Source organism: Haemorhous mexicanus, chromosome 2 (assembly GCF_027477595.1).
Source record: "Haemorhous mexicanus isolate bHaeMex1 chromosome 2, bHaeMex1.pri, whole genome shotgun sequence".
Taxonomy (NCBI): domain Eukaryota; kingdom Metazoa; phylum Chordata; class Aves; order Passeriformes; family Fringillidae; genus Haemorhous; species Haemorhous mexicanus.
The window spans coordinates 49755033-49770721 of NC_082342.1; the positions used below are offsets into that span (position 1 = coordinate 49755033).

Consider the following 15689-nt stretch of genomic DNA (forward strand, 5'->3'; position numbering starts at 1 on the left):
AAGATAATGAAATTATTCCATTATTCTACTGTGTTTTGCAGGTCCTAAAATGGTAGAATTCCACAGTCAGCAATTTCAGATCAACTCAAAGGATGGAAAGCCACTTTTTACAGTGGATGAAAATGAAGTTGTGATTGGCACAGATAAGCTTCGAGTCACAGGTTTGTAATGATTTAAAAAATTCTCAGATAACACTCATATGAAAGGCACAATAAAGAATGGCATTTTTAAATATGTTATTATGTGTGAATGCAAGTCCTTGTTTCACCTCATTAGGAAGCAGAAATATGAAGATAATATGACCTTTTTTAATAAATAATTAGTAAGAAATTTATATATATATTAAAAATGTGTAAAAATTTCATAAAATGTTCAGATATGTGTGTGTTTTATTTTAAAGCCATTAATAGCTGGAACTGTAGTGGTCCAGCTTTTTATGAATTATTTAATGTTTCCAGTGCATGCTGTATGAAGCTGAAAAAATTCTAGATATTCCATTCTGAGTAGTAATGAGTCTGATCTGTGAAAACTTTGTGGAGAGAAATATCTCTCTGATATTTTTATATGGTTTTATCTTTCAAAGTGAAAGCTACTGTATTTCTGTTCTGTGAATAGCATATGTCACAGAGAGATATTTGTAGTATATCTTAAATGTCACCTGTCAAGAGAAAAGTTTGTCTTAGGCTGTTTTTTCAAATCACTGAGGTACTCATTTACAAAGTAATATGTCAAAGTTATCGCATGAAAAGCTACTTCCTTTCATACAACCTGATAAAGTCAACCTTCATTTTCTAGGTGGCATTAAAATAGATTCATCAAGGTGTGATTTCTCTTTGAGCAGAAGAATCCATCACAGGAAATATTGAAATAATTCTGTAATTTCTTTTCAATTAATTTTTAAATTTTTTTTTTTTACCTGATTGCAACTGTCATGTTTGGCCTTCACTAATTACTGGTCCTCTGAAATCTTGAGGTCTTCATTTCAATGAATAGATTCATATTATTTCACTGTCAAAACTATAAATGTGGTAGTAACTATACAATTAGCGTTTCAAAGCCAAAGTTAAGTTATAATAATTGTGTTAATAAATTTTGTTTACGCCTAAGGGTCTTATCTTAAGGTTTTTTACTTTTTAACCTAATTGAAATTACAAGTTTGTTTAACCAGGAAACCATATCAAATAATTATTGTTTGCCCAAGGGATGCTAAACTTTAATAGAAAAGCGTGTTTAACAAAGATATGAAAAACTGCATAATTGTTAACTGATTTGGAAAAGGTCTGTCTCTGCTCAAAGTAAGTAAAAATCATTCATACACGAGTTGAAATTGTTATGCTAATAATAATGACTCACTCATCCAATATTAATCTTTACAGTGCATTGATAATTATTTACTTCAGCAGATATTGTACTAAGACACATTGCCTGTTTTATTTTTTTACACTGTAGTAAAATTCAAAAGCAAATACATTAAAGTCAGTGAGGTTATTTCAGTGTAAAATTAATGTAAGTGAGAGGAGATTCATGCCTACTTTGCTTCAAATTAATTTATTAAAATTGTGATTTAAATGATACTATTAGCATGAAGGAGAAATTATTGTGATTTTAATGATACTATTAGCATGAAGGATAAATTAGTAACACTAATATATACTGAGACTATTTTTAAACATCTTAGAGAATAAGATCAATGTGAAATAAATTTTGAAAAGTTCATACCATAAAAAACAGATAATCCTTGGCTTAAAATACACAAAGAATATTTTGCAGTTTTTAATATAGTGTAGTGAACTATTTGATTTTACTTCTCCTTATTTATGTGAATGATGAAAAGCTCAGTAATGATTTTTAGAAAACTTGACAGTTTTCAACTAAAATATAATATAGCAGAGAGCAAATGTGGATGATTTATGATATTTCAAGACAAAGGAAAATGTCTAAGAGTAATATAATCCAATCCAACACCTCAAGAATTGTCATTTTCCTACAATTAGTATGTTTCAACTCATACTATTTCAGTCAGACATTCTCTGGCCCCTATGTGGAATAGAACAGTGCAAATCAAAGAAGAGCAAATGCCTGGGGAAAGCCTCAACCAGGAGCATGCCTCCGATACCCCTGGCAGGTCTGGGTGATCTCACTTCCCTGGGGCGCAGAGAGATGCTGGTACCTGCCTTGGGCAGAGCTCTTGTGCCCACCAAATGCTCTTCTCTGCTTTGGGGAGGGCTCCAGGGCTTGTCATCTCCCCTGGGTATAGTGAATAGGGGCTGAGCTCACGTGCTCAAACATTAACATCCAGCTGTGTGTGAAACACCCTGGGCTGTGTGAGACACCACATGGTATCACTTTATCTCCAAGAGGTGCTTCCCGTGATTGTGGCAGCTGGATGCACAAGGGAGTCCCAGATGACAGTAAGGACATAGGAGGAGGTAAAGAAACACTTCCTCTGGCTCATCAATGACATCTACATCACAGACACATCTCAGTGTGTATGAAACTAAAGCTGGGTTTAACCCTTTGTGAAAAATTACTTCTCCTGAAGGAGCATGGACAAAAACTGCATCCTCTTCAATATTATTTCAGTAAGAACTTGTGTTTTGCAGGCATTTATTATGTTGCTGTGGCAGTACTCAACATCTGTGTCTTGTTCTGGGAAGTTTTGTACATTCAGCTGGCACTGGTGACAGTGAAAGCACCTTGTAACTGTATTGACTGGCTTTATAACTCCGTCATGGCAGACTCATAGAAACATAGAATTGTAAAGGTTAGAGAAGATCTGTAAGGCAGCATCCAACCATAAACCTAACACTGCTATGTTCACCTCTAAATCACATCCCCAAGTGCCATACCTACTTTTTTTTCCCCTTAAAGGAAAGCTAGCAGGGCAGAAAGGATCAGGGTTTTTTTAAGGAGAAGCATATTTATATCGCCCTTTCTCCAGTTTACTACTTGCCCTTCTGCTTGTTTGTCTTTTATAAAAATCCCCTGGAGTATTTGCTCTGTTCTGTGCAAAGGATTTCAGTTTGCATAGCTAATGCTGAAGTGCAATGTGACAGTGTGTGTTTAATTTAAACACTTCTGCTCAGAAGGTAAGTTAAGTAGGAGGCAATTTCAGGGTATGAGTAAACATTCTGTTAGGCTTTGAGGAGGCAAATGGTCCTTGCCTGATAGGGTGCGTGGGGTGTTAATGAATCTTGCTGACTTCAGTCCTGTCATTGAGAAAATTAGTATCTTGTTCTTGTGTATTTTAGGAATAAATTACAATATCTTATAAACAGTAGCCTATAAAATAGTAAATATAGTAATAGACATATCACAGTTAAACTAGGAAATTAATACAAGAAATCTATTTAGGACCATTTTCCAAAAAAGGTTGCTCTGAGATTTTTTTTCTTTTAGCCGCATACTGTTAGAACTTAATGCTGTTTGATGAAGAAGTTTTACTCACGTTAGAAGCAAGGTTTTATTCTAGCTTAGAGGTGACAGCTCTAGAATATGGAAATAAGCCTTTTCATTCCATTTTACATCATCTGCCCACCACCCAGAACATTAACACTTATGTTTCCTGTTGTCTTTCTTCCATTAGCCCCTATTTCCGTGAAATACTATCTCTGTAACCACCACTTGTCTTTATAGAATCATGTGATCATAGAATCATTTAGGTTGGAAAAGAATTCATAAGATCACCAAGCTGAACCATTTACCCAGCACTGCTGTCTACCACTAAATCTTGTCCCCAGGTGCCACATCTGCACTTTTAACGTATCCGAATATCCCTGCAAAATATCTTAGTTGTACCAAATTAGCATTTTCTGATAAATACTTTTAATTCCTTGAGCTGCAGAATATTCTTAATGTTAATGAACATGAAATGTTAATGAAGCAGGGTTAAAGCTCTGTCTGAATTAATAAATTTTATATTTTCCAGTATTATATTTATGCCACTTTGTAAGTTACAGAAAGATTAGTCTATTTAAATTTATGAGAAGAGTATCAACAGCAAAATAAAATTTAATTTCAAGCTTAGTAAATCAGTGATTTAATATGGTAATTCTTGTATCATGTGTACTTCCATCCAAGGAGATTTCATTCTAAGAAATCAGGATTTCAGCTTAAACTCTTCTCAAAAAGCAGCACATTTTATGCCTTCTCAGGACATCCTGGGTATTTTCCTGCAATCCTCATGAAGAGACAGTCTTCCTATCAGTTGTCTCAGCAATGTATTAATTTTAATGGTTTTTTTCCTTGATTTCACTTATTTTCTTTTACCATGCTCTCTGAGGCTGCCCCAACCAATTTTTAATTCTCTTTTCCCTTTATACCACATTTAATACAATCTAATACCACATTTATACAATCTACACCACACTTATTAATCATCCATTGCCATTCTCTGTCTAGACAGAGCCCAGATCCCTGACATAGGGATTTTTACACCCCAGAATTTTTTCCAGAGGCTAATGGCATAAAGAACAGACAGACAAGCCATCTTGACTAATATCCTAACTATTAAAATATATTGCCTTGCTGCATATTCACCTGGAAAGTGCTTAGGTATATGAGTCCTCAAAGCCAGAGAAGATCTCTCAACCTAAAACATCTCCAGTTTTTGATGAGTATGTTCACAAAGCCAAGGAACAGAAGTTGAGAGGCTCCACTCTTGCTAGAGGTGGTGGTGTTCAGCTGCTTTTTTGAGCTGTCTCTGTTGCTGAGGGGTTTTTATCCTATCAGCCGATTTCCTGATCCTAGTGGAGCTTAAGTGGAAGGTGGTAACCAGGCTGGTGATACTGAAATAATGCTAATTCTCAGGAGAGCAGAAATGGAGGTCCTTAGGAGATTTTTAGGTCCAACGGGGAGGCTCCTGGTGAGGCTGGGTGCCCACTGTTTCTTCCTCTTTAGAATGAAACTTCTCATATGTCAAGATGTAAACCATCTGATCCCGTAGTCATTAACATTTTGCATGCAGAAACACCATTTCATATTCAGCAAGTCTGCCTATAAATAGGGGGAAATCTTTGATAAAGCTATATGACAGAAATTGTGATATGCATGGAGCAGTCTAAAATAAATATGATTATTTAGGACTGTAGTATTTACAAGGGTTTTGTATGGTTTTAATTATCTCTATTAACTGTATTGAAAGTTACATTGTATAAATCTTATTTACTTATTGCCATAAGTAGTTTAAAATTTATCTGTCTTCAGACCATTTTAAGAATTCACAGCTGTATATTTACATTACTTCTATATTGTATTTGTCAACCAATACTGCAATGGTTATAACATAGCTATATTTCAATTCTTTTAATTGAAATACAGCTATGTTATAGCCTTTTAATTCTTAACATATGTTGTCTATATGTCCAACATCGAAAAGGCCATATTAAAAAACCCACTCCTGCTATTTTTGTGTTATATTTGAACTATTACATTACAATGTTTTTCATCTTTCGGGTTTTTTTTTGCAGGGCCTGAAGGGGCACTTTTTGAACATTCTGTAGAAACACCACTTGTGAAAGCAGAAGCTTTTAAACAGCTTAGGTAAGAATTTATACATAAATCTATTAAGTAAATGTTATTTTCTATAATAATCACATTTGTTTGAACACATGATTTTCAACACAGAATTGCTAATAACTTTTTTTCTGGTTTATGTGACAAGTTATTATTTTGAAGGAAAATCATCTATATTGTTCTGCAATTTTAAAATATACTATGAATTGTTTGTTGCTGATGGTGAATATATTTAAAAACCCTGTGGAAAGATTTCCTGTAAACTTCTATTTTGCAGTTTTGAAAGACTTTGAAATACAACTTTTTCTACTTCGTTACAATATAAGTTGCTTGTCTGCAGTAGGTCATCAACCTGTAATTAGTCAAGGTTTTTGAAAACTAGTATCTGAGGAAGCAGACTAAGAAGAAAAGTTTGGAAATGCATGAAGCTCTAATGGATGAAGAGAATTAAAAATTGGTTGGGGCAACCTCATAGAGGACAGTAAAAAGAAAAGAAGTGAAATAAAAAAAAAAAAAAACATTAAAATTACTAAAAAGCAGTTTGGGCTGAGAAAATCATTATTAAATACTTTGTATGTTTCAGAGGTCCTTAATTCAAGGATAGGCTTTTTTTGTGCATTATTCTATTTAATTTTGAGTATCCCAAATTAGTTTATAATATGCTGGTTATGATGAGGTAATAAAGTCAAATTATATTCTCTTCATGAACATGTTATCTTTCATTTTATATGCCAGTTCAAAGAAAGATTTGAAATTAAAGAGGAGGTGTTTAACAATTGTATTTCTGTCCTTTCATACCTTGGCAGTTTGCTGCTTTTTTGTTATAATTTCTCTTTTTAGTTTTCCTCTCCAATAGGGATAACTACTAGTGAGTAGTGGAGGCTGATGAAAGCTTTCAAAAACACTGTCTGTGTCTTGCTGATTGAATTTTCAAATTGAGAGTGACAAATGAGAGAGAGACTGTTAAGATAATTATTTTGACTATCTCATTTATATTTAATACTTACTTTACGTTTTGCCTGCATTTGAAGACAGTAGGAGCTCAAGGCATAATTTTTTACATATTGATGTCCACTTTCAAAAATGTCTTTCTTCTGTTATGGAAGAATTCTGATGTGAGAGCTTTGACCAATATTCTGCATTTTAAGTGTACATTGTCTGGTTTTGTAGGAAGTGGATTCATTATGTTGTAAATTTGACATTTTCTGTGATTACATCAACTTCAGTGAAGTAGGAAATCAAATTTCTTAATTGCAAAATCAAGAAGCTCTCTGCAAATTTTGATTGGATATGTATCTATTATTTTCCATGGTTGTTACATTGCTTCAAATTCATAATCAATCAATATTTTAACAGGGTGAATATAGTTTTATTCTATGTCTGTTATGCGCTGTTACATTTTGAGTTCTTATTTGCAGTTTTGTTTAACAACAGTTGCAATGTTCCTGACTATATACAACTATTGTTAGTATAATTTTTCTGCATCTTTTTGAAATAGGGTAACAGTAGGAAGGAAAACACTGAGCTTAATTCAAAGTGTTCCTAAAGTTCTCCTCCATAAATGAATTTACCTCACAGCTTACCTCTTTAGTGTTTTTTACCATGTCAACTACAAACAGCTATTTTGATGTAGAATGTTGCTATTTGTTAGCAGAACTCAAATGTAATACATAAAATCTCACTCAATTCTGTCTTTGATTCACTAAAAATAGTGGGAAGTACAGACTTCTCCCAAATTAACAGAAGTGTGCTAGTAATTACTGTGATGTCAGGGAACTAGTGACATGGCCACTGACACACTTGTGACTGTATTTGACATGAATCCAGAGCTGCTAAACACCTGTGCTAGAAACTGAGTTAGCTTAACCCTAAGAAAATTGATTTTGTGGGCATTAGGCTGCGCAATGTATACACCACTCACTCGTGCCAGCATAGAACAGCTTGGGCTGGAAGGGACCTTAAAGATCATCAGGGTCCAACCCTTCCTGTCATGGGCACCTCCCAGCAGACCAAGTTGTTCAGAGTCCCACCCAGCCTGGCCTTGGACACCTCCACCATGCACAGCTTCTCTGGGCATCCTATTCCAGTGCCCTACTGTCCTCACAGCAAAGAATTTTTTTCCCAATATCTAATCTAAATCTTTCCTTCTTGCTCTATCACTACATGCCCTTTGTAAAGCATCCCTCTTTTCTCTCCTGTCATGGTAGGCCATTACCCAGAGCAGTTCAGGATGCCTCAGTCCATTAATTTATTTTCTTTTTGTGTCATAATCAGTGTCAAGTTTGAAAGCAGAGATGGCAATGATTTCACTTGTTCATGAAGGGCTTCTGGGAAGGTTTGAGAAGGAAATGTACTGGTCTGCAGTGCAGATGGTAAATGAAGAGGTAGGCATAGAAGACCATTTTGTCAAGCTGGAAGAAGGTTACTTTCAAGGGTAGCCTTAAATGTCAGCAAAGGCAAAATTCATGCATTCTGTTGTGAAGGAGTTCAGACAAATTTTCCAAAAATTTTATATTTTGTAATGCTTCATAAATATTCTGTTTCATTCCACATGGTTAAATCCAGGTACCTACCCACTGAAAAGCACTTCAATATGAACATTTAAAATGCAATTTTAACTATGACTTTCCTATTTCAGATTTGAAAATGCTTCCTTTCCAGATTAGGGTAGTGAACACAGAGTTATAGTTAATATAACATATTTGCTTACCTTCAGCCTTATCTCCACCCTTTCACCATCTATTAATCTTCTGCTATTTTTCCTTTATTTTTCCCTCAGTGGTTGTGCTGTGCCATGTGGATGTGATATGCTGGATGAATGTGTTATAAAGTGCCATGGTCTGCAGCATTAAATGGGAATAGTGTTTTGAGAAACCCCATCCACTACAAATGGAGTTGCAGGTTTCAGGGAGCTGACTGGAAAGCTGTTAATGCTCATAATTTTTCAGCTCGTGTCATATGAACGGGGGCCACATTCTTTCTCTGTCATTCAGATTTAGAGTAGGATTTCAAACAAAGCTGACACAAATGGCCTCTGAATTACACATTCTGCTGCCTTTCTTGTCCAAATGCTGAATTTCAAGATGGACTGCTTTTTTGGAAACAAAGAGATGTGTGTGTTAGAATGTGTCTTTTTATAGCTAACTTATTGAGACAGAGCAGTGCAATTATACTGTGGTCAGTGACTGTCTTTTCATTTGCAATTTGAAGGAAAATTATAGAGTGCTTTTCAGTCTCTATAAAAAAGATAAAATTTTTGACTCTCCCATAAAGAAAAGGAGATGTGCTTGCACTCACTTCCAACTGGTAGGAAGAATTTAAACAATAAAACCTACATTTCAACATTGTAGCTTTCCTAAGTTTAAAATAGCATTGCCTACTTTTTATACCTTTAATGTACTTCCTATATCCAAATAAGATCCATAGTTTTCATTTACAAAATTTCTTCTTTAGGACCAGGTGGACACCTCAAAATGGGGCCTTGTGTGTAAGAAGTGTCCAACAGACATTTCAAAGAAGTGTTGAGGGTCACCAGGGAGATTCGGATATATCCAGGAAATATCCTTCCCAGACAAATACCATTGAGGAGGCACCTGGTTGAAATCAGCCAATTGTCATAGTGAGAACAGAAATATGTCAGTGATTGCTATGATCCAGCTCTTTATTCCTGCCAAGCTGTTTTGTAGCCTTTTCCATGGCTCTTCATGAGGCCTTGGACTTTGGTAGGTATTTGGCACCTTGAGAACTTGCCTCAGTCAGTTCTCCTGGTGCTTCCTAAGAATTTATTTAGCTGATGCCTATAACTGGATCACAGCAAAGATTTAATGGAAAACAGGTGTATTTGTTCCCAGAAAAACCTGAATTTAAACAGAATTAGGAAAGCTCATGTTCAGACACATACCTTGTGACCCAAAATGTGGGTCAAAAATCTATAACAGCAACTACTGGAACTAGATGATGTAGACAGAGACATTTATAACAGTTCCCTAAAAGCCATCTTTTCCCCAGGTTCCATGTTGAGCACTGGAAATAGCCTCTTCTGATTTTATCCCGATATAAAAAGGTATGTGTTCATGCCAGAACACATACCTTTTTATATACCCTGTTATCGAATAACATTCTCTGTGAAAACTGGTGTCTAAGTTTAGACATTTTTCCAGTCTGATGCTATCATATTTTTCTGATAACTTACAACAGCTTAGAATGTTATTTAGCCTATTCCTGTATTCCTCCTAAATTTTGTATCCTTGAATAACATGGAGTTCATACATAGTTTTGTCATTTTTTTACCGTTTGCTTCTTGTAGTCTACATGGCTTGTCGTTTTCTAAGGGAAAACTGTGGATCAGCAAAACTCTTTAAATCTCAAAACAATGTTTCTGAGCTGAGCATTTGCATTTCCCAAACTTAAAATATGTGCTTACAAATGTGGCATTTTTCCATTTATCTACTAACTGTATGCTATGAATAATGAATATAACGCTTACAAATTAGTACTATCTTTGTTCTCATATTTGCTGTGTATGGCTGTCTGACTGCCAACAACTTTGCCTTCTGAGCACAAATCCTGTGGGAAATCACTTTTAGTACACTCAGCTTGTGGTATTCAGACTGTCTTTTAACTGAGGGTTTACATCCAAGTTCAGAATGATCCACATCATTCCACTATTCTTGATTTTGGAAGACTCTATAGCAGAAATGGCATCACTGTTCCAGAGAGTGAAGTTCTGTCAAAGTATGATTATAAATTTATAGAGAAAGATATATGTTACCAGAATATGGGAATATTTAATGGTTTGTGGGTATATACTGAAAATATTTCAATATTCCCTAGGGAAACGGATGTATTCTAAACAAATGTTTAATATTGGTAGTAAATAAAACTTAAAATGTATAATTAAGGAAGCATTGTTTTATATTTAACTGAAATATCTGTCCAACACTTAAAAGCATAAAAATATATATGTACAGGTATGTGACTGACATGTTACAGAATATTGATAATTTGAAGGCCAATTGTATGGTTTTTAGGTATCTGGTTAGGGTAGATTACTGTACTAAGGGTAGACTTTTCCCTGTCTATGTATTCATAATTGACATACACCCTTTAATTTTACATCTGTTCTGTGGCATCCAATAACTCTACTGATGTAGTTACAGTTTCTACTTCTCTTAGATTCTTTCTGAAGTCTTATTTTTATCCTTTCCAGTCCCCATTGATATGTTTTTTTCCTTTTGCACTTAAATTATTTGCTATGGTTAAAATGTGTAATAAGAGAAAGCTGGAAACTGAATTTGTCAAGTTTTATGGCTCTATGAGTAAGAATTATGAAGGAAATGTAGAGAAATGTATAGAAGGCAACCAGGGGAAAAGCATTTGCCAAATAATTGCTTAATCATATTTGTAATACTAATGCTTGCATGTTAATTGCCTAAAAATACCATCTAACCTATTCAAGTAAAGTCATTTTGATTTGCATTCATTATGTAAAAGAAAAGCCCAGTCAGTCAGAAGAGAATGAATTACATAATGGAAAGTAGGAATAAGGTTATGATTCAGTGTTTGCAAGGCACCTCTGCTCCCTGACTACTGAGATATTTCTACTGCAGTGTGATTTTATGAGCCCTGGCCTTAATTTGATAGATAAAAATTTGCATTCGTATACTTTTCATAATCAGATTAACTAAGAACACCATAAAATATGTCTTTCGGAAGCTTTAAAGAATTTATTTCCATTCATCTGATGGACTCAAACTTGTAAAAAGGTGTCATTTAGAAGGACTGGGTAGTAGAGGGGAATCATGTTGATCAACTTTTCAGAAGCATTTCTGACTTGGATATTTTAAAAAAATTATTTTAGCAAAGTCTTGTGTATGACATCACATCTGGTTGTCTTGTAAGCAGTGATTTTATGTGTAAATGTTAGTCCTAAAGTAAAAAGGATTTTGCAAGCACTGTCATAAATGTCTTTCACTTGCTCCAGTCACATGGCTGATGTTTTTCCTAAAGCCTCAGTTTTTCAGAGACGTCACTAAACACATAAAAACCAATAAAAGTTGTTTCTGCTGCAGAAACAGAAACATGGGGCAGCCATTTAAGTATTTTCCATGGCTGTTTGTGTCAGTAGCACAAAGAGCAAAGCTGTAATGATAAATGTACCTGTCGAACTGGGTCCCTGACAATGTCAGACTGCTCAGTGAGTTTGCTAAAGTGAACTTGTCATCAGTGATTACAGCATATTCCACCAGAGCACAAGCCACTGTGAAAACTTGGCTAGTGATTGTCACCGTTTTAGACACCACCTTGCAGGTGACCACCTGGAGCCCTGTTTGTAAGCCTGATTGTGCTGTCACTGATCCAAGCTATAATACTGAGTTGAGCAGATCATGCCTTGCATTATCTTTCACCTACATACATATCTGCACATATATCAAGAGAACTGAGGAGGAGGCAGGAAACAGGAGACACCCACCATAAGGATGTGGGTGTGGGAAGCACTGGGGAAAGAAAAGGGAGCATTTCCTGCTAAGAGAAGCTTTTCCAAGATGTGTTGTACATGTACACCATCACTACCCACTCTTTCCCCTCTCCCTCGGACTGCGTGCACAGTTGTGATACTTCAGTTGTGAGGAATCTGATGACAGTGTGGCACATTCAGCCATTGTACTAACAATCACAAGAAGGAAAGGGTATGACCTGCTTTTCAGCAAAGCCTCTTCACTTGGGTGTTTGTTTTCATGGAGAACATGTGAACCCTATGAACAGCATTTACTGAAGAACTCCATATATACGTATTCCATTATATGTATCTCCAGCAATTTTTTATTTAAGATGCTGAAACATAGCAAGATTTACTGAAATCTTGCTATGTTTCAGCATCTTAAATAAAAAATTGCTTGAGATACGTATAAAAGAAAGGCATTGCAGATTTCAGCCTGGAAGGTAATTTTACGAAACTACTCATAAGGAAAATGCTAACCCCATTTTTTACAACAATGATGCAAGTGCTGTTATTATATGAGATTAAAATTTTATAATACAAGACGTTATTTTATAATATTATTAAAGTAATTTGAAAAAGATAGCTATGCTGGAAACATCTGTTATGTGCCAGATTTAATCACATTCACTGGGGCCTTGGTCATTTTTAATTACCTGGAGAGTCAGCACATCATAAAATTGAGGTCATCACAGAGACCTCTTTTGAATTAGCTCTTACCACTCTTCATCACAACTGTCAGTCTTGAAAGAGGCTTCTATTTTAGTCATGTCTTAGTCTTATCTTTAGTCTTCATTCCTTCAGCGACTCTGCATTGAGTGACAGTAGGCAAACAGGAAAAAACACCTCAATATTTAAAATGGATGGAGAACTAGTAAACAAATAAGTACATTGCGATAATCATATCTGCTGTGTTTTGGAATACATTATAAGTGTTGCTTTAAATTGCTTTTAGAGCCTTTTCAAAGTGCCATTAAAACTGGGAACTGTTTTATTCTTTTTTTAAGAGAACATGTAAATGCATTTGTCCTAGAACTTTGAGCACTTCTTTTATGTGGCTTACATTAAAAAAAATTCTGTTAACCAAAACCTTGGGAGCTGGAAACATCTGTTATTCAAATCTGGCTTTGTAATTGTGCTTGTGCACAGAGATCCCCCCTAAGCCATAAACAGTGTTAGTGCCTGCTGTGCTTATGCTGAACAATTCCCTTGAATCCAGAATCGCATAACTGAGCTTTACTGGAATCATCTGCTGCCACACATTTCAGATTTACAACGTAAATACAGAACTAACTTGGAACACAGGCTATTTCTAGAAATAAAACTATGCTAAGAAATTTTTATTTAAATTAAAGAAAAACATGCTGAAGAAAAGACCAGCTGACACCTTCAAGAGCAGCAGAAACTCCCAATATTTAAGAATGGCACCCCAGAAGAATGCAGTGCCTTGGGATTCTGCCCTTCATCATTATCCTTGATCATTTTTAGCATAATGCAAAATGAGCTTAAAAAAGTCCAGTAGATTTATTAATTTAAAAATCAACTGTGCTTCCTATGCTTATGGAGTAGGGCTGAAAAGTGAAAACATACAAAAACCCCTTCATCTGCATGTGCCTAATAGTTTAACTGATTCCAAATGATTTCTTCATTGTTCATGAGTGTGATTTAGCTGATGGTTCAGCACACACTCCTGGTTACCATTCATCTCTTACATATTTAGGCTGCATTCATGCAACTGAGTCCAAAGCTAGAGGATCTCTGTGTGCCCAGAGTAAGCAGATGCATTTCAGATGTCCATCCAGGTTTAGAATACTCCTGTCTCTGCAAGCAAAATCAATCATTCATTCATTCATTCATTCATTCATTCATTCATTCATTCATTCATTCATTTACTGAAGTGGAAAGGGATCCTCCCACAAGCCACCCACACAGAAACTACTATTCCTGGAGGATGGCCCCAGGGGTTTGCAAGTGTTTGGTTAGATGTTCAGGTGGAGTTGATTAAATTTATTTGGACATCTAGGTGCAGATACCTGTACTGCAGCTCATCACTTTTGGTGGAAGGCAACAGGTATTGTGAGGGCATTTTACAAAGAAATCTAAAACAGAGCAGATTATTTATGCTCTAGCACTAGTTCTTTCTATTAATTTTGAAGGATGAAAGGGGGATCAATGGCATTTCTTTAGGAATTGTACACTTGCCAACTACACTATGTTTGGTTAAGGTCTGAGGAAATGAAAATTCATCATAAGAAATGAGATACTGTGCTGGGAAATGTTCAAATTGCAGAATAAAGGCTTTCCACTTGGAACCTAGTATTTCATAAATTCATCTAAATTGCTAATAATGGTTTATATAACCATGTGACTAGGATTAGAAATGGCTGCCGGTTACTGGTTCTTGTTTGATAGCAGGCATGAGGTAAGAGTCCTTCCAAGCTAATCATAAGCTTGGAATGCTATGACTTTTTCTTTTCAGGAAATTCATGACACCATCATATTTACCTAAAAGAAGTATCCTTTCTTAGTTGGTAAAAATCCATGGTTGTCTTATACTCACTAAAGACTTGGAGAATTTCAAATACAGTCAGTGTTTTCCTTGCTATCAAGTTTCTTAATATCTTCTTCCTTCAAAAACCTCTCTATATCTTCTGCATCAAATTCAGATTTCTTTTTTATACCAGTCTTGAAAATTGTGCATCCCATGTATTTACATTTATATTTATTATCTCCTACAGTTCTTCCCTTGGCTCCTGTAATTCTTGTTTTGAACATTTTTCTGGTTTTCTATCCTACACTGCACACTCATCTCCAATGTCCTCCTTTAACTGACTTATTTCTTACAGCTTATGATTTTTCAAGTATGTATCAGAAAAATAGCACAATCTCTCTTTTCTTCTAACCTGAGGTCATCGGCCTGAAACACAACAGAGAATGAAAGCCCTATATTGTTAGTGCTTTTCTGTCATGCAGTCCTTAGTACAGACATCATTAGAGGAACTCAGTCCAGGTTGGTTTCCTGGGTTCTGCATCTCTAATGTTGGAATATATAAAAGTTTGACACCCTGATGCAGCACTGGGGCGCATAACAGACTTGACTCCAGATCCAAGATCTTGGAGCTATAAGCTTATAGTAAGTCCATGGATAAAATTATTTAAATAGAGGCATAAATAAGGATAAATGGATTAATTTATCTACAGAAAATTAAACTACAATAGAATCTGATTAATTATGATTTTATTTTCTTATAATGATTGTCTTAACATAAAAAGCATCAAGAGTCTAAGATCCATCACTGCTGTGGCTCGATATTCCAAAAGGTCATTACAAGATTGTTTTAGCTTTAGAAAATGCATTCCCTATAGGTTACTTATTTGAGCTTAATGAGTATTTGTGATCTGATTTCTTTGTTTCTCCATTACATGATTTTATAATTTCACTGTGAGTCCCCTTCACCCCTGCCAAGCTCAGTAAGCCCAGCTGTGTTGTGTATGATGAAAACTCCTTCCCAAGAGTTAGAAGAGAGGGAAATATGAAAGTGGTTCAGTGAGGTTTTTTTACCCTCCAGATATGAGAGTTCAGCCCTGAAATGGTTGAGTAATGAAGTGCTCCTAGGCCTTACCAAGAGAGGCCTCTGGGAGAGGAGTCTAATAAACATGAAAAGAAAGGATCCTG

The 15689-nt window shown here is 35.4% G+C and overlaps 1 protein-coding gene across 10 annotated transcripts in view; it reads left to right on the top strand.

Annotated features, from left to right (window-relative positions):
- SGCG (sarcoglycan gamma) overlaps positions 1-15689 on the top strand; it is a 106081-nt gene that overhangs the window by 78211 nt on the left and 12181 nt on the right. For all 10 annotated transcript variants that reach the window (XM_059838748.1, XM_059838747.1, XM_059838749.1 and 7 more), the window contains 2 exons: positions 42-161; positions 5469-5541. In XM_059838748.1, coding sequence (XP_059694731.1) covers positions 42-161; positions 5469-5541 — 193 coding nt within the window. The remainder of the gene's footprint in view (positions 1-41; positions 162-5468; positions 5542-15689) is intronic.